The sequence below is a fragment of the Rhinopithecus bieti genome, unplaced genomic scaffold (genome assembly GCF_001698545.2).
Source record: "Rhinopithecus bieti isolate Rb0 unplaced genomic scaffold, ASM169854v2 scaffold_2827, whole genome shotgun sequence".
Taxonomy (NCBI): domain Eukaryota; kingdom Metazoa; phylum Chordata; class Mammalia; order Primates; family Cercopithecidae; genus Rhinopithecus; species Rhinopithecus bieti.
In genome coordinates this window covers 1,991,630-2,010,083 of record NW_016804135.1, presented here as the reverse complement: position 1 = coordinate 2,010,083, position 18,454 = coordinate 1,991,630, and the positions used below count along the sequence as shown (strand labels likewise).

Sequence of the window (18,454 nt, the reverse complement as noted above, 5' to 3'; positions counted from 1 at the left end):
TGTTTGTGTCCTCTTTTATTTTGTTGAGCAGCGGTTTGCAGTTCTCCTTGAAGAGGTCCTTCACATCCCTTGTAAGTTGGATTCCTAGGTATTTTACTCTCTTCGAAGCAATTGTGAATGGGAGTTCACTCATGATTTGGCTCTCTGTTTGTCTGTTATTGGTGTATAGGAATGCTTGTGATTTTTGCACAGATTTTGTACCCTGAGACTTTGCTGAAGTTGCTTATCAGCTTAAGGAGATTTTGGGCTGAGACGATGGGGTTTTCTAAATATACAATCATGTTATCTGCAAACAGGGACAATTTGACTTCCTCTTTTCCTAATTGAATACCCTTTATTTCTTTCTCCTGCCTGATTGCCCTGGCCAGAACTTCCAACACTATGTTGAACAGGAGTGGTGAGACAGGGCATCCCTGTCTTGTGCCAGTTTTCAAAGGGAATGCTTCCAGTTTTTGCCCTTTCAGTATGATATTGGCTATGGGTCTGTCATAAATAGCTCTTATTATTTTGAGATACATCCCATCAATACCTAATTTATTGAGAGTTTTTAGCATGAAGGGCTGCTGAATTTTGTCGAAGGACTTTTCTGCATCTATTGAGATAATCGTGTGGTTTTTGTCTTTGGTTCTGTTTATGTGATGGATTACGTTTATTGATTTGTGTATGTTGAACCAGCCTGGCTTCTCATTTTTAGGCACACAATCTTCTCTAGTATGTAGTAACTTTCTTACAGGACCAGTCACAATAAACTGACATAACTTTCACCACGTGGGTGTGAGGTCACTAAAAGTAAACAAAGACAAGATGTACTTCTCTGTATTTCTGTTGAAGACCACCTTACTTTAAAGGTATTTTTACTCTCTATAGCTACACTACACAAAGCTGCGACAGAAGTCATGCAACTTAAATGAAACAATGATGGAGATTAATTTAAAATAGTTAATGTCAAATAAGGCCATGTAACAGTTAAAAACAAAAGCTTTAAAATCAGAACCAGGTCTAAATCCCACCTATTCGCCATGTCCTGTTAGGCTAATTATCAAATCCAAATCCTACTTCCTTTATCTGTAAAATGAGTATAATGTCGCTCGTTTCCTAGGGTCAATGATTAAATTAGATAATGGATGTAGAGTGTTAGAACAGTTACTTGCACCTGATAAGCTACAGTTAGGGAGAACACACAGTTATGTAGACAGACATACCTTCAAAAAGTCATATAATTTAAATAGGTTATTTATGTCAACAACAGATATTTTTATCACAAATGTACACTTTAGAGCTTTGAAGGGCTTCAAAACCTAAAGTAAACTGTGCTGAGCAAAGCCCCAAATACAGGGGTAATACACAAGTGTTTGGAATTCATTTGGCCTGTGCATTTTAAATCTTCCAAATTAAAATATAGTGAATTAAAACACTTGATTCATATACTTCAAGTTCATTTTAATAATTAAACCTGCACTTACCTGTCACTGAAAAAGCCAAATCCATAACCATATCATGGTGCCAATGTAAACATGTGTATGTATATTTCTTATCATCATAAAAATTCCTCCTATTGGAGAAAACAAAACTCTTATTTTGACCATAGGTTTAAGTTAGGAAAATAATGGCATGCCAAATATAATAAACATAATATATAACCAAACATAATAATTCATAATATGAAGCCTTCTGGTCTTAATGTGCACACTTTCTATTTCTAACCAGAGTGACTGACTTCCATAAATAATAAGCCATCTGTGGTACCCTCCTAGATATTCACTATCGTCAGCCTTTCCTTTTAGGATAAAGGCAAACAAAAAAAGTTTTCTTCAATAAATGATTACAGGCAACAATAAATTTTTCACTTGCTTTATAAGCCCAAGGCTAGAAATTCTGAAACAGTAAGTATGAAATGAAAAGCACGCAAAAAATGAAAGGGAGGCTGTTTCCTTGGACTCAGAGATAGCCCTGTTCTACAGGACTAACATAAAATAGTACACAAATGATTGCCATGCTCTTCATGAGTAAACTGACCAAAGACGAATTTTGCCATCCATGTGACCAGATGCGATGCAGTCTTCTGTTGGGTGACATGCTACACATGTAAAATTGTTCTTAGCATGCTTCTTATTTCTTGATGATGATAAAGTAAACCTAGGAGAAAAAAACAAATTCCCTTAATTATTAAAGTCTCTTGGTGAGTGGTGATATAGTTAAGTAAAACAGAGCTCCCAGCAATAGCAACCAAAATTGTAGAGCTCTGAATTCAATAAATATAACTGTAGGATTTTTTTTAAAAAGAAAATTTTGATCAAGAATCAAGCACACTGTTTTGTAAACATACATTAATATACAATATAAATTCATGTAACTAATATTCTACCATAATAATTTATCTATGGAAGCCACTGACATTTAAGTAAAGATTTTAGTGATTTTTTTTTGGCCTGGGCAAAGCTTGTTCACATTTCTCACTGAACCTACGTTTTAGCATGAGGCATAATCAAACCTGAGACATTAGAACTGAGACAATGGCTAATGCATCTGAAAGGACAAATAAAAAGGGATCAATCTACTTGTTATAATATCTAGCCTATTTCCTATTCTTTGGCTGAATACTTGTCAATCTTCAGGCTCTGAAGAAGTCAGGATCCTTATTATACTAAAAAGAAAGCAATCGGCCAGGCACGGTGGCTCACACCTGTAATCCCAGCACGTTGGGAGGCTAAGGCGGGTGGATCACCTGAGGTCAGGAATTCAAGACCAGCCTGACCAATATGGTGAAACCCGTCTCTACTAAAAATACAAAAATTTGCCTGGTCTGGTGGCAGACGCCTGTAGTCCTAGCTACTCAGGAGGCTGTGACAGGATAATCACTTGAACCCAGGAGGCGGAGGCCGCAGTGAGCCATCATGCCCCTGCACCAGCCTGGGCAACAGAGCAAGACTCTGCCTCAAAAAAATAAAAAAATAAAAAAAAAGCAATCTTCGCAAGGTAAAAGGGAAGAGTTAGTTATTACTTTCAAATAGTAACTACTCAATACTTAGCACTAGCTGCTCTAAATATGTCACCTTATTCATCATTACAACTCTGTTAGGTAGATATCTCCATTTTAAATATGTTTTAAATTGAGGTGCATTGGGGATCAAATAGACTAAGTCTGATCCGATTAAAATTTACATATCCCAAAGCCTATATTCAGTCCTACATTCATAAAATGGCAATGAGAATCATGTGGTGAAACTCTGTCAAACTACATCCAACTCTGACTCCAAGAATGCAGGCTAGAATTTAGGTGTATAGGGCTTTTGGCTGGAAAAAGCTTCCTAGGTTTTCGTGACAGTATGGTTAAAAACGATACCTCCATACTTCATAGTCTTACACTTTCTTGTAATATAAAAGTAGGAATAGCTCTGGATTACAGGTACAAGGAAGAAATTATAATGAACCCTTGAGGAAATAAAATAAAGCTAATAAAAAATAATTCTTACCTTGATGTTGTTTTCTTTTTGAAAAAATAAACAGACAAGTAAAATTCCCGTACTGCAGCAACATATACTCCCTGGTATTTCAAAAAGAAGATAAACATTCATAAAATAGTCAATGCTCCTTTTTTTTTTTTTTTTTTTGAGACAAAGTCTCGCTCTTGTCCGCCAGGCTGGAGTGCAATGGCGTGATCTCGGCTCACTGCAACCTCCGCCTCCCGAGTTCAAGTGATTCTCCTGCCTCAGCCTCCCGAGTAGCTGGGATTACAGGTGCCTACCGCCACGCCTGGCTAATTTTTGTATTTTTAGTAGAGACTGGGTTTCACCATGTTGGCCAGGCTGGTCTCGAACTCCTGACCTCAGGTGATCCACTTGCCTCGGCCTCCCAAAGTGCTGGGATTACAGGCATGAGTCACCACGTCAGCCCAACACTCTTTAAAATGAAACATTCCCCCACGAAAGTTAACTGTAACTTTGTTCAGCTGATAAGGGTATATTAATATGATATCTTCCACTTTGGTTGTAGAAAGAATAATCATACTATTAAAACAATGATAGAAAATTAAAAGATGAACTTAGGTCCTAAATCCTAAAACTAGACTCTCAAGCTTAAAGTACAATGATTGGAATTTTTTTCCATTAGGAATAATTTACATACACTAAAATGCAATGTTCGACATACATGTACATCTATATAACCACTGCCACAATCAGGATCTAGAACATTTCCTTCCTCAGAAATGCACCCCTCCCTCTTTACAGTCATTCCTCAATGTCCCCACCCCACCTATCTGTTTCTATCGCCACAGCTTATTTCTCTGCTTGTTGTAGAATTTCACGTTCATGGAATGGTAAAATATACACTCTTTTGTGCTTGTCCTCTGTGGCTCAACATCATCCATCATCTTTTTGAATTTCACCCACATTCTCATGTGTGTTATTAGCTCCTTTTTACTGCTAAGCGGCATTCCACTGCATACATATCACATTTGTTTATTCTCTTGCTGAAGAACATTTGGGTTAATTTATATTTTGGAGCTACTATGAATAATCACTCTTGTACACATCATTTTGTGGTTATGTTTTCATTTCTTTGATTTAACTTTGCTCTATATCCTGTCAATATTAGCTATTCTAGTGGACCTAAAGTGGTACGTTGCTATGTTTTTAATTTGTATTTATTTGATGACTAACAATGCTGAAGAATGCTGACATTAATGATGTTAAAAAAGTTTACTCTGAGAAATTAACTCTTTTCAGACTAATGCCAGAATAATGCTACAAAACTTAAGACTAAAGAAACATGCCCCTATAGTGATGTCCGGAGGCTTTTCATAGCATTTGATTTTAAAACAGTAAAGTAACTGTTAACAGGGAATGGCTGAAGAAATCACAGTAAAACACCAGTTATTATTTATGAAAACATGTTAGTATACACACATGCTGCGATGTTAAGTGAAAAAAAGATAAAAAGACTTCTGATCTTAATTCTTTTTGGGAAAAGTTATTTTATGAATGTTAAGAAAAAAGCCTAGAAAGAGATTCTTCAATGATCACTGATGAGACTATAGGTTTTATTTCCTCATTATATTTTTCTGTAGTTTCCAAATTTTCTATAATGGGCATATTAATTATGAACAGGGAGGCCATAATTTCTAAAGACACATAGTCTAAGAGAGTTTACAAAGGCAATAGGACAGAATACACAAAAATAAGGATAGTCCTAAAAAAATGTATACCATAAATACATGCTAAAGCAATGAAGAGGCTTCTTAGTGACTAATAAAAATATAGTAATTCAAGGGAATATAAAATCACTGTAACATAAAATGCTCAGAAGAGAGATTGCAGGAAAGAAATTTTAGGTACAAAACAGAAAACCAACAAAACAAAATTTACCTCGTTTCCAAAGGCAATGCACTTGGGTGACTGGTTTATGTAATCCAAAACAAAGGACAGCTCCTTGGCTTCTACTTCCTGGCTTGATGATTTTGGCAGTTTCACTGAAACCAGCTGAAATATATCTAGCCAAAGGAAGCTATATTAATATAAAGCTTCTCTAGAGACAGCAAACATGTGCATTTATTCATATGATTTTTTTTTTTTTTTTTGAGACGAAGTCTTGCTCTGTCACCCAGCCTGGAGTGCAGTGGCGTGATCTTGGCTCACTGCAACCTCTGCCTCCCAGGTTCAAGCAATTCTGTTGGCTCAGTCTCCCGAGTAGCTGGGACTACAGGCCTGCGCCACCACGCCTGGCTAATTTTTGTATTTTTAGTAGAGATGGGGTTTTACCATGTTGGCCAGGCTGGTCTCGAACTCCTGACCTTAAGTGATCCACCTGTCTTGCCTCCCAAATTGCTGCGATTATAAGCGTGAGCCACTGTGCCTGGCCCTATGAAACTGCTAATCAGTGCTCTAGAATGTATTTGATGCCAAGATAATAATTCTAGGCTAATCTTGAACAAAATATACCTTAAAGTTGGGCTCTTTGAATGAACAAGTTTTAAATGGAAGTCTAATTCCATAACTCATGTACATAAATGCCCCAAATACATAGAAATAGAAATCAACTTGTGTCTACTGGTGCATTGTACATTCCAAAGTATTAAGCTGAGTGTTAAAATGGAAAAAGAATATGAATGTTGGTGAACTGAGTAACCAAATGCAACAAACCATCTGAGAGTTTTCAGAAACGCTATCATGGGCCTGCCATAATATTCATAGGGTAAAATCTCCTTTCTTATAACACCGACAAATTCTTCTCTTTATATGCCTTTAAAAAGTATCTCCTTAAGGGTATTCTTTTTACTCACAGTAAAAGCAAAAGTCCTTCCAATAGCCTATGATGCTAAATATAATCTATTCTTAACTGGCTCACTCCCGCCCGCCCCACTTCTCCAATATAGCTGCACAGCTCTTCTTTCTCTTATGTAATATTTATTCCTCCTATGTTGCCCATTTCCGCCCCCTGCTTTATTTTTCTCTAGACCACCTTTCATCTTACTATATCAGATTAACTGATCCAGTCAGTTTACTACTGGGACTTAGAAGTGTTTTGTTTTGTGCAACCATAACAGTATTCAGCACACAGTGGGTGCTCGATTAGGTGGTGAATGACTATATGACACATAGTCAAGAAATAATACCATCAAAAATAACATGTAAATAAGAGCCTAATTTGTTTTTAAACCAGATAAGTAACTGCAACATGATTTATTCAATTTTCTATCAGAGACTCTGCTTTTGGGCTGTGGAACATAGATAACACAAAAAGGGTACACATATATGTATATGTTTTTGTATTTGAGTATGAGAGGCCCATGGTACAGTAAGTAAGCCAGCTAGCACAGGGGATCTTTTCAAGACTGACTCACATTTTTATGTAGCAGCTATCCAGATTTTCATATGCTGGCTGCCCATTATATGCCAAGTACTGAAGACTAGTAATAGGTCTCATTATGAGAAGAATTTAGATTACAACACAGGATCTTTACTTTAGATCAGTAGTTTTCCACCCTGTCTTGCATATTAGACACAACTGAGAACTTTTTCAGTAAACTAGGCCCCAGCACACAGAAACTTACTAAGTTCTTCATGTGATTCTTATGTGCAGTCAGTGTTTCGCATCATGGCTAAAAAGTTTTGCTACAGCTATTGGCAACTACTTTTCCAACTGAGGAATTATGGAGTGAGTATAGGAAGTTGCTACCAAATATGAGTGATGAGCAGAATCACCTGGGACGATATGAAGAATGCAGATTTCTAAAGTACATCCCAAACCTAGTGATCAGGAAGATTAGGAATCTGAATTTTTCGTAAACATGTGAACTGTTATCAGGAATCCATGTATTCAATATACGAAATCGAACTTAAATATCAAAAAGAGTGCTATGTTTGAAGTAGTCATCTGGCAAGATGACTGAATTATTATTAAGAATGTTGCCATCTCCAGAACATTTTTTGAAATGTCCTTTGGAGGTGGTTTAGTGATCCTCCCACCTCAGCCTCCTGAGTAGATAGGACTATAGCCACCGTATCTAACTTACTTTTCTTTCTTTTTTAGACAGGGTCTACTTTTCTCTCTTTTTAGAGACAGGGTCATGGTACATGTTGCCTAGGCTGGTCTCAAACTCTTGACCTCAAGCAATCCTCCTTCCCTGGCCTCCCAAAAAAGTGCTGGGATTACAGTTGTCAGCCATCATGCCCAGCCCCACTATCATCTTAAAGCTGCTTCGTATTCTTCATTCTGAACACAACTGTATTTTATGGAGGACACCACAGGATACAGTAGCATTCTTGAATCTGGGGATCAGAAAATTTCTTTAGATGTAACCTCATGTCAGTGTTCTGTTTTATCGAATTCTATAATAAAGGACAATTATTTGTAATCACTGACAATATTCTAGAAATTCCTAAAATGCTGATGCACGGCAGTTTCAATGGACTAACGTTCCAAAGACAGTGAAAATGTAATTAATAATAACTGAGTCACATTATTGGTTCTTAATATCAACCAGTTTTTTTTTTTTTGAGACAGAGTCTCGCTCTGTCACCTAGGCTGGAGTGCAGTGGCGCTATCTCAACTCACTGCAAGATCCACCTCCCAAGTTCACGCCATTCTCCTACCTCAGCCTCCTGAATAGCTGGGACTGCAGGTGCCCAACATCATGCCTGGCTTTTTGTATTTTGTTTAGTAGAGATGGGGTTTCACTGTGTTAGCCAGGATGGTCCAGATCTCCTGACCTTGTGATCTGCCCACCTCAGCCTCCCAAAGTGCTGGGATAACAGGTGTGAGCCACCTCGTCTGGCCAATATCAACCAATTTTCTGTCATTTCCACCCTGACTCAAAAGAGTAAGAAGTGTTCAATGATGGATAAAATGATAGTGATGCTTAAGAATAACAGATTTAAGTTCAGTAGAAAGACAAATTCTATCCATCTTTGTAAAGCAGACTTAAAATTTGAGGTCTGCAGTCTGCTATTGCAACTACATATAAAATAATCCTTCCCTCACTGCATATTTCAGAACTTACACAAAGCCTCTCCAAATGAACACAATAATGACAAAAGCAATTTAAATGCCCATTCTAAAAACTGTTAGCTTCAGATTAAAACCAAAACATTAAATTTTGAGAAACTGTAAAATGTACAGAGCCACTCAATGCCATACATAGTAAGTTAATTACACCATACCTGGTTTTTCTTTATTTACTATAGCAAAGACAGAATCCTCAGCTTGGGCAACAGTAAAGAGGGCATGAAGTTTACATCCAACTATGAAAGTCTGAAAGATAAAGAGCACCGTAGTGTTTACTGTCTGTTCCCTCCAGTAGAACATAAAATCCATTAAGGCAGAGATTTTTATCTATTTTGCTCATTGCTGTATTCCCAACATAAGGAGAGTACCTGGCCTATAGAAGACAACTGATACATATTTGTTAAATACCCTTTCAAGTCTCCTACATATAGATCTGATTCTTTTTAATGGTTTTATAGTATTGTATTGAACGTATCATAATTTTAACTGATGTCAAGGTCATATTTAACTTTTTTCCTACCATAAACAATGCTATAAGGCCTTTGTGTACAGGCCATTATTTCAACAAGAAAGTCTTAGAAGTGAGACTGCTGTAGCAAAACGTTTTTATTGATTTTCAGTTTTAACTCTCATTGTGTACAAAAGTGCCTGTTTCTCTATACTTTACCTATCACTAGATTTTTTTCAATCTACAATTTGATTAAATTTATGAGGGGAAATATTATGTCATTTGTTTAGATTTCTTTATTAATGAGTTTAAGCAGCTCTTCATATTTATTGGCTAATTGTATTTCTTTTCTGTGAATTTACATATTCCTACTTTATGCCAATTTCTTCTACCAGGCTTTTAGTTTTCCTTATTGGTTTTGGGAATATTTTGTATATGTGGAATAATATCTTTTGTAAATATCTTCTCCCACCTTTAACTTCTCTTTTACAAGTGGAAAATTTTATATAGTCAAATTAATTTTTTGATGCTATTTTGTAACTTGTTTAGGAAGTCTATTTAAATATTTGGCCTTATAGAAAGAAACAGTACATCTACCATTAAATTACATTGCCTTTTTTTTTTCGCATAAGGAAAAGTAAAGATCAATCCACATACCTTTATTAAGATGCCATCTATATAGTCCCACAGTTTAATTGTGCCATCAAGGGAACAAGAATATAGCTAAAAGGGTAAAACAATACAAAATTGATTAAAAAAAAGAAAAAAAGAAATTCATCAAGATATCAAATGAATAATTAAATGCTGATGGGGCATTTTCTATTCATTAATTCACAATTAATCTTAAAGAGGTAGAGTCATTTATTTACACTGCTTCTGCAAAACAATCTTTTCACAGCTTTCTGCAAGAAGCAGATCCATCCTTTTCAAGTTTTAACTAAAAGAGAGAGGAAAAAAGTTGACCTTCTATCTTGAAGACGGAGATGGTAAGGTTTTGAATGAGATATGAAAAGTACCTAGGTGCAGTGGCTCCCATCTGTAATCTCAGCACTTTGGGAGGCTCAGGCAGGTGCATCACTTGAGGCCAAGAGTTCGAGATCAGCCTGGCCAACATGGTGAAACCCCATCTCTAGTGAAAATACACAAATCAGCCAGGAGTGGTGGCACATCCTGTAATCCTAGCTACTCAGGAGGCTGAGGTTGCAGTGAGCTGAGATCTCATTGCTGTACTCCAGCCTGGGAGACTGAGACTCTCCCAAAAAAAAAAAAAAAAAAAAAAAAAAAAAAAAAAAAAAAAAAAAAAAAAAAAAAAACACACACACACACACAAGAGCTTGTTGCTCTTCCTCCCAGAACTCAGTTTACTCAGTTTTATCAGCCAAACTCCTTTCACCTTATATGAGTATTAAGACAGTGCTTCTCAAGTGACTGAAGAATATTCTGCTTAAAAAAAATTTCTTCCAATCCATCAAGGACCAATACTTTCATAAAATACAATAGAAATTATAATACACTTGGATGCTATGGCAATGTCAAAGTGTTTTGTGACACTCACTTTCTGTACTCTTATACAGAATGGTAACTAATGGTTTAGGACACTGGTCTGTGGACCATACTTTGGTAGTACCGGAAGACCTTACTAACACACAGGTTTATTTTTGTCCTAGTGTACTTAGTTTTAATAATACTAAGTTTCCGCTAGATTTTTTTTGTCATTGTTGTTATAGGAAAATACTTTGCTTATAATGTTGACAAAGAATTTTAATATTTTTAAAGAAAGTGGCAATTTTAGGATTTCTGCAAATAAAGACATGGACTCAGAGAAGAGAAATGTAAAAATGTTGGAGTAAAACCATGTTATCTATCCAAGTCAAAAAATTATAGTAACTAGGAAATTTATATCACAATTACTGCATATGAGAATCATAAATATGGACTAGTAGAATGTAACAAGTCAAACATATAATTACTGTCAAAACAATGGTTAATACACAAATACTGTGACTCCTAAGTCCAGAACTGGTGCCCCTGCACCTCAACCAAATCTACTGATAAAACTGCCCTTCTCTAATTTTATTCACCTGAAACAAAGATTTTATGCAATGTGTGTACATTTTTTTTTGCTATAAAACTTAGTATATGGACTTCACAAATTTCAATTTTAACAAAATAATAGTTTTGTTATTGAAAACATTCAAATACCACACATAGCGATAAACTTTTGTCAAACCCTCAGATGATGGCAAGGATAAAATATGTACTTGGATCCCACAGAAAAGTTACCTAACTTTGATTTTTAGGAGTAGCTCATTTAATTTTGGAAAGAAAAGATCGGTGCTACTTTATTTCCTTTGGAATAAGAGTGTATGGCAATGCAAATCCATCCTTGATCAGTAACTTCCAAGTTGGCTATGACTAATCCAGGAAAATGGAATTGGATTAAAAATGAGAACAAGAACAAAATATTGTTGAGATAAAATTTTAGTAGATTTGCTGAAACTTAAGAACAGAATTAAAATGACCATTTCATTATTCTTAAATACTGAGAAAGAAGGGCTGCTGTGTGGGGGAAGTAGGAAAATCTGCACTAAATTAAATTCCCAAATTTGTCTTGAAACTAACTAATTGACCCACTCACCAAACAAATTTTCTTATCTAGATACCGGTATTAAGACTAGGCAATATCTAGAGTAAGCCAGAGCCTCACTTCTAAAGGAACAGATCTACCAACCTCCTGGCCAACATTTTTCAAAATGTTTTCCAGAAACCAAACGGTTCACAAGTCATGTAAGTTTGAGAAACACCAAATACTACATACCCCTTCTGGATATTCGCAATGCATGTAAGGGAACCTAAGAAGACCTACAACCAACAAATACATTTAACTGTGCCAAGCCCTTAATTTCAGAAACTCATACAGCCAAGAATATCTTTCTCAAGTAACACCTATTAGCATTCTGTGGAACAAATGGTTCACAGAATACACTATAGGCAATGTAGTTTAGTAAGTGAAAAATACCCTACAACTGGAAATAAATATTTTACTTATAACCTGGAAAGCTTCCAGCCAAATTCAACTCAAATTTTTCTGTAAAAAACAAAGCCAATCTTAAAGTATTCAGCTATAACTGTATGACACCTGTAGATGGTTGTTGGGGTTAAGTTGGATTCCAGTCACCAGATTTCTGTGTCCATGCAGTATGTGTACACACTCTTCTGTAACTGTGCTGTAAACTTTAACAAAGTCTCCAGAGACACAGAAGATATACCTGGAAAAAAAGAAAGAAAAGTAAGTTTTACATACTGTATTAGTCTGTTTTCACACTGCTGAAAAACACATTTTTCATCATTGTTTCAGTGGTCTTGAACTCCCAGCCTCAAGTGATGCGGCCTCCCAAAATGCTGAGATTACAGGTGGGAGCCATTGTACCTGGTGCTTTTCATATTTCATTCAAAACCTTACCATCTCCCTCTTCAAATTTATAAAGGAAAGAGATTTAATGGACTCACAGTTCCACATGGCTGGGGAGGCTTCACAATCATGGTGGAAGCAAAAAGCATGTCTTACATGGTGGCAGGCAAAAACAGAACTTGTGCAGGGGAGCTCCCCTTTACAAATCCATCAGCTCTCGTGAGACTGATTCACTACCACAAGAACAGTACAGGGGAAACTGCCTCCATGATTCAGTTATCTCCAACTGGGTCCCTCCCACAACACGTGGAGATTACGGGAACTACAATTCAAAACGAGATTTGGGTGGGGACACAGCCAAACCATATCACATACTCGACAGGTAGTAGGATCTTTTTACTGTCCATGATAAAAATGCAACAGAGGTTTCTTTTGGTATAGTTTAAGAATTGTGGCCAGGCACGGTGGCTCAAGCCTGTAATCCCAGCACTTTGGGAGGCTGAGACGGGCAGATCACGAGGTCAGGAGATCGAGACCATCCTGGCTAACACAGTGAAACCCCGTCTCTACTAAAAAATACAAAAAACTAGTCGGGCGAGGTGGCGGGCGCCTGTAGTCCCAGCTACTTGGGAGGCTGAGGCAGGAGAATGGCATAAACCCGGGAGGCGGAGCTTGCAGTGAGCTGAGATCCGGCCACTGCACTCCAGTCTGGGAGACAGAGCAAGACTCCGTCTCAAAAAAAAAAAAAAAAAAAAAAAAATTGTATACTCAAATTTGTGTGCCTTTTGTCTATGGGGACATCTATGACCAATCAGTTCATTAACGCAGAAGAGATTAATGATGCCAATGTCATCTCTCTTGCCTGTTTGTAGACAGAGGCTATAAATGGAATTATCCTGCAAAAACAGCCAACTTAACCAAGTTGCCTGCTCATTCAATGGATGCAGACAGTGTGCTAGTCACTATCGACTATTACTCTTCAATAGTACTGCCAACAGCAGTGTTTTTCCATGTCCCCAACCTCTCCATGGTTCACTGGCAACACCAGCTTGCAAATGCTAAGTCAAAGGTTCTGCTCCAGTTGGTGAGGTCTGGGCCTTTTGTACAGAAAAATACAAAGACTTTATTCCATTTTTTTTTTCTTGTTGCTGAAATGCTGGCTTTGCTTTGTCTTTCTGGATTTGTGGATTTCTTCCATGTAGTAGCAGCTACTAAATTACTAAAAAGTGGTTAAGTTGGGGCACTATTTGACTTTCATGATATCATCACAGAACAAGGCTCGGAAATATAAATCTTCTTGTATCTTCCAAGTAAAAAATATTTGCTCCGTGCCTATTATATCTATAGCAGTACTCTTACTTATGGTTTCACTTTCCCTGGTTTTAATTACCTACAGTCAAGATCAATCTGAAAATATTAAATAGAAAATTCCAGAAACAATTCATAAGTTTAAAATTTTATGCCATTCTCAGTAGCGATGAATTCCCCTTGTCTCACTTGAGACATGAATCATTCATTCCTTTTTCCAGCATTCTCTGCTGTAGACACACCTGCCCGTTAGTCATGTAGAAACTGTCTAGGTTATCCTATCCACTATTGCTGTACTGTAGCACTTACGTTCAAGTAACCCTTATTTTACTTAATAATGGCCCCAAAGTGTAAGAGTAATGATGCTGACATATTGTTATAATTGTTCTATTTTATTAATTATTGATGTTAATCTCTGTGCCTAATTTATAACTTAAAATTTATCGTAAGTATGTATGTATAGGAAAACATATAGTAAATATAGCATTCGGTAGTACCTGTGGTTCTAGGCATCCACTAAGGGTCCTGGAACATATCCTCTGTGGACAAGGGAGGGCTACTGTATTACAACACACTAAGAGTAAATCTGTTGCAAACTGGGACCACTACTATACTATTTTATCAGTTCAAGATACTTGATTTTCACATGTTCATCTCTTGGAAATTAGGATGCATCTTATAATCAATGGAACCTTGTAAGTGCTGTCAGCCAGGAGGCATGGTTGTATGAAATGGTATAAGATCAAGAATGTATGAGCAACAAAGCATTTACATAACCTCCCCTTTGGCTGCAGCCTCTTCTCCATTCCCATGAGTACTTCAGTTCAGAGGCTTAACATCTCCATCCTGGATCACTCTTCAGGGTTTCCTACAGTCTCCAGGTACAGTCCTTCAATGCAGCTTTGACAGTCACACCAGACTAATTTTGCAAATTTGACCATATCCCTTCCTCAGATAAAGTTAAAATCCTTTAATGTTTTCCCTCTGACTTTAGGAAATGGTCCAATTTCTTAAGGCTTTGGTAGTCTGATCCCAGTCTAACCTGAACTACTTTTTCACTTAACACTGTCTCTATTAAAATAGTTCATAACTCCAACAATTTCCCCCATCCTCCAGACACACCCTATCAATATGAAAGAAGTCCTTTAGATATGGTTTCCTTGAGACAGTGGTGGGTAGCGGGCTACTGCTGGCCAAGAAAACTTTCCCTAATTGCTTCTGATAAGCTTCCTCAGAAAAAAGGAATGTCTTCTCTTCTGGTTTCTCAGCAAAGAACAATGGTTTCAATTACTTAAGTGCAACCCTTCAAAGTCAACTTTCTCTCTATGATTTTGCACTCTCTGATATCTACATAGAACACGTTTTCTAACTATTTTTTTTATTTCCTAAGAGTAAGCTTTTATTTTCAACTTTTAATTTTGAAATCATTTTAGATTTACAGAAGAATTACAGAGTTCCTGTATACACTTCACCTAGCTTCCACAAATGTTAGCACTTTACATAAGCACAGTACATTAGTCAAAACTAAGATATTAACATTGGTACATGACTATTAACTACATAATTTATTTGGAGTTCTTCACTTTTTCCATTAATGTCTTTTTTATGTTCCTAGAATCCAATCCAGCATACCACATTAGTTGTCATATCTTCTTAGAACCTTCTAATCAGTGACAGTTTTTCAGTCTTTCCCATTTCTCAGAACTCTTGACTACTGCTTTAAGATTCACCTCAGAATTTTCTCCCAGAAGCCCTTCCTCATCTTCTCATTCTAGATCAGCACCAGTCCTAATGTGCTTCTACACAACGGTGGGCTTAGCTCCATGACTGAATTTACCACAAGGCATTAAGACTGTGTACTATGTTTCTCCTCTACCAGATTGTGAGTTCTTTGAGGTGAGACACTGTGTTTTCACTTATTAGAAACAATAATAAGTCAAACACAAATGGATTTGAATGCCAGCTTTATTATGTATTAGCTGAATGATGTTGGAGAATTTACTTAACTTCTTTAAACTTCACATCTCCACTTACAGTTATCCATTGTAAAACACAAATAACACTTTCTCATAGAGTTTAAGTGAAACAATGCATGCAAATGCAAGCTTGGCATACACAGTAAGCACTCACTAAATAGGAATAATACCTTAACCTTGTAGACTGGAAGGTGTGTAATGCACCCACCACAACACCTGTCACATAGGATTCATTTTGTTGAGAAAGTGAAGAAGTAAGAAATTAGGAATGTTTCAAGTCAGAATCAGGATTTAAACTGGACTCTGAAGAATGTATGATTTAAGGGGTGGGAAGAAAAAATAGCAACATAAGCAAAAGCAAGGAAATAGTATGATTATATACACGACACAGATAATGTACTTATCTGACAAGCAAAGTGTCTATAATGGGTAGTATCAGGAAACACTTGGGTAAGAAGAGTTGAGCTATATTAGAGAAGGGAGTGAAAGCCACATAGAGGAGCTATAGCTGAGGCAACAAAAAACTGTTACAAAGTTCTGAGCAAGACTAGGAATAAGAGTTAGAGTAAAAATGTTGTAACAGTAACAACTTAGAAAAATTGTTACAGCACCAATACTCAGAATGATCTGTAAGGGAAAAATACTGAGTTTGGGACATTAGCTTGTGGGTAGTTTAGGAAAGTGAAAGGCAAGGATGACTCATTGTTTCAGTTTTCTCTACCCTAACAACCCCAGTGCAATAATTCATAGCACCATATAATTGTGGGATGCCGCAGAATGGGATGCAAACAGAACTGGACTGTGAGTCAGTAATATGTAATACAGAACACCAGGAACTTACATGTATACCCACATGTACAACCCACTCAAGCACCCAGAACAGAGTTTTTGTTTTAGTTTCAAGAGGAAGTTGCCAAAATTCCACAAGTCTGTCGTTTTATGATTTTGGCTTTCTTGATAAGCACCTTAAGGTAAAATGCAAAATTATTCCTCTTTGTATAAGGCAGTTAACCCATTGTGGTACCTTGTAGATAATATTCAAATCTTTGCTGAGTTCATTATAATCCTGTTCATTTGTTCGAGAAATGGTTTTAATTATCAGCTTATATATAAATGACAAAAAAAAAAAAAAAAGAAAAAAAAGAACAACCTCTAAATCTTGACCAAGTTCCCCAAACTTCAGTCCTGAATTTCTACCTACTACTAGCTATATCCATCTGGTTGTTTTACAGGTACCTTAGAGTTAATAACCGTGAACTGAACTCCATCTTCCCATTAACACTGACTGTGAAATCACTCTAAAACCCTGTCTCTTTTTTCCATGTTCAATATTACCTTAGTTTGGGCAAGAGTGATTTCTTGCTTGGATGTCAGCACTGGCTAATCCCTGGTCTCTATTCTTCCAGAGTCTGTTCTTGCCATCTCTTATACCCTACTGCAATTACACTGACTTTACACAGAAGGCTCAATCCCCCCAGTTTTCAAGGCCCCCAGATTTCAAGCTTGTTTGCCTGGCATTCCACCCCCTAGTATCACTGGCGAGGCAAACTCTTGCCATTGCTGCAAGATCCACAACTGAAGGGAAAACTGACTATGTAACTCCCCCTTCTATGCCATCACTGTACCTTGAGTACACCAGCCTACCCAGCTCTCATTTCTCCACTCACCAACATGTATCATAGTTTTACAGTTTTCAGGTTAATGTTATTGAAGAAACACAATCAAATTACAACTGATTACTGCTGTCCCCTTAAAGAATTAAAAAACCATTCTCTTTGGTCCAAACAATAAACAACAACCAACAACTAGCTGCACGTGTCCTTTCCAACCTCATTTCCCACTACCTCCCTTAATATATATCATCCTCACTAGCTAACTGTACCAGCCTGTTCAACAGATATCATTTCTGTTTTTCTTGCTTACACTGTCCTCCCCACCTGAAATGTCTTCTGTCCATATTCCCCACTTAAAATATCATCTAGGCCTAGCACAAATGTCACTTGCTCAGCAACCTTCTCCATCCTTCTTAGTTTGGGAAGTAATCTCTTCTTATGAGCTCTTTCCTACAGGACCAAAGTAAGAAAAATCTGTTACTGAGTATTCCTTTTCCTCACTAGACTGTAAACTCCTCGAAGGCAGGATCAATATTAAAATTATCTTAGTTTTTGTCATTCCAGCATGTTACACATAATATATAGTTGACAAATACTTAAAAAATGAATTGTTGGGCTTAGCAAATGAAACACATAATGGACCTCATTATAATGAATAAGGTATAGAAACAGTACACTGAAGAAACTGGTTACATGGATATGAGTCCAAAGTGTCAGAGTGTGACAGCCTCTAAAAGTCTGTTTCTTCCTTTGATTCATAAGATCAATGTAAACAAAGCCTAAGGACTCATTTTTTTTTTTTTGGCTTCTAAGGCAATTTATGAAAGCTCTTTCAGTCATGCATGCATTGCCTTCAACAACTACCTGTCATACACTCATATGCAGAATATTGTAGAGGTGGGCCGGGCACGGTTGCTCACTGTAATCGCCGCACTTTGGGAGGTTCAGGTGGGCAGATTACTTGAGGCCAGGAGTTCCATGGCAGCCTGGCCAACATGCCGAAACCCTCTCTCTACTAAAAATACAAAAATCAGCAGGCGTGTTGGCCCGCGCTTATACTTGCTACTTGGGAGGCCGAAGCACTAGAATTGCTTGAACCAGGGAGACGGAGGTTGTAATGAGTCTAGATTGAGCCACTGCACTCCAGGATGGGTGACAGAGTGAGACTCTGTATCCAAAAAAAAAGAAAAAA

At 37.1% G+C, this 18,454-nt stretch overlaps 1 protein-coding gene across 1 annotated transcript in view; it reads right to left on the bottom strand.

Annotated features, from left to right (window-relative positions):
- The window catches only part of WDR75 (WD repeat domain 75), a 36,360-nt gene that overhangs the window by 16,590 nt on the left and 1,316 nt on the right, over positions 1 to 18,454 (bottom strand). The window contains exons 2-8 of the mRNA XM_017865478.1: positions 12,093 to 12,222; positions 9,611 to 9,676; positions 8,661 to 8,751; positions 5,367 to 5,491; positions 3,474 to 3,544; positions 2,017 to 2,136; positions 1,464 to 1,552 (exon numbers count right to left, since the gene is read on the bottom strand). Of these exons, the coding sequence (XP_017720967.1) occupies positions 1,464 to 1,552; positions 2,017 to 2,136; positions 3,474 to 3,544; positions 5,367 to 5,491; positions 8,661 to 8,751; positions 9,611 to 9,676; positions 12,093 to 12,222 (692 nt within the window). The remainder of the gene's footprint in view (positions 1 to 1,463; positions 1,553 to 2,016; positions 2,137 to 3,473; positions 3,545 to 5,366; positions 5,492 to 8,660; positions 8,752 to 9,610; positions 9,677 to 12,092; positions 12,223 to 18,454) is intronic.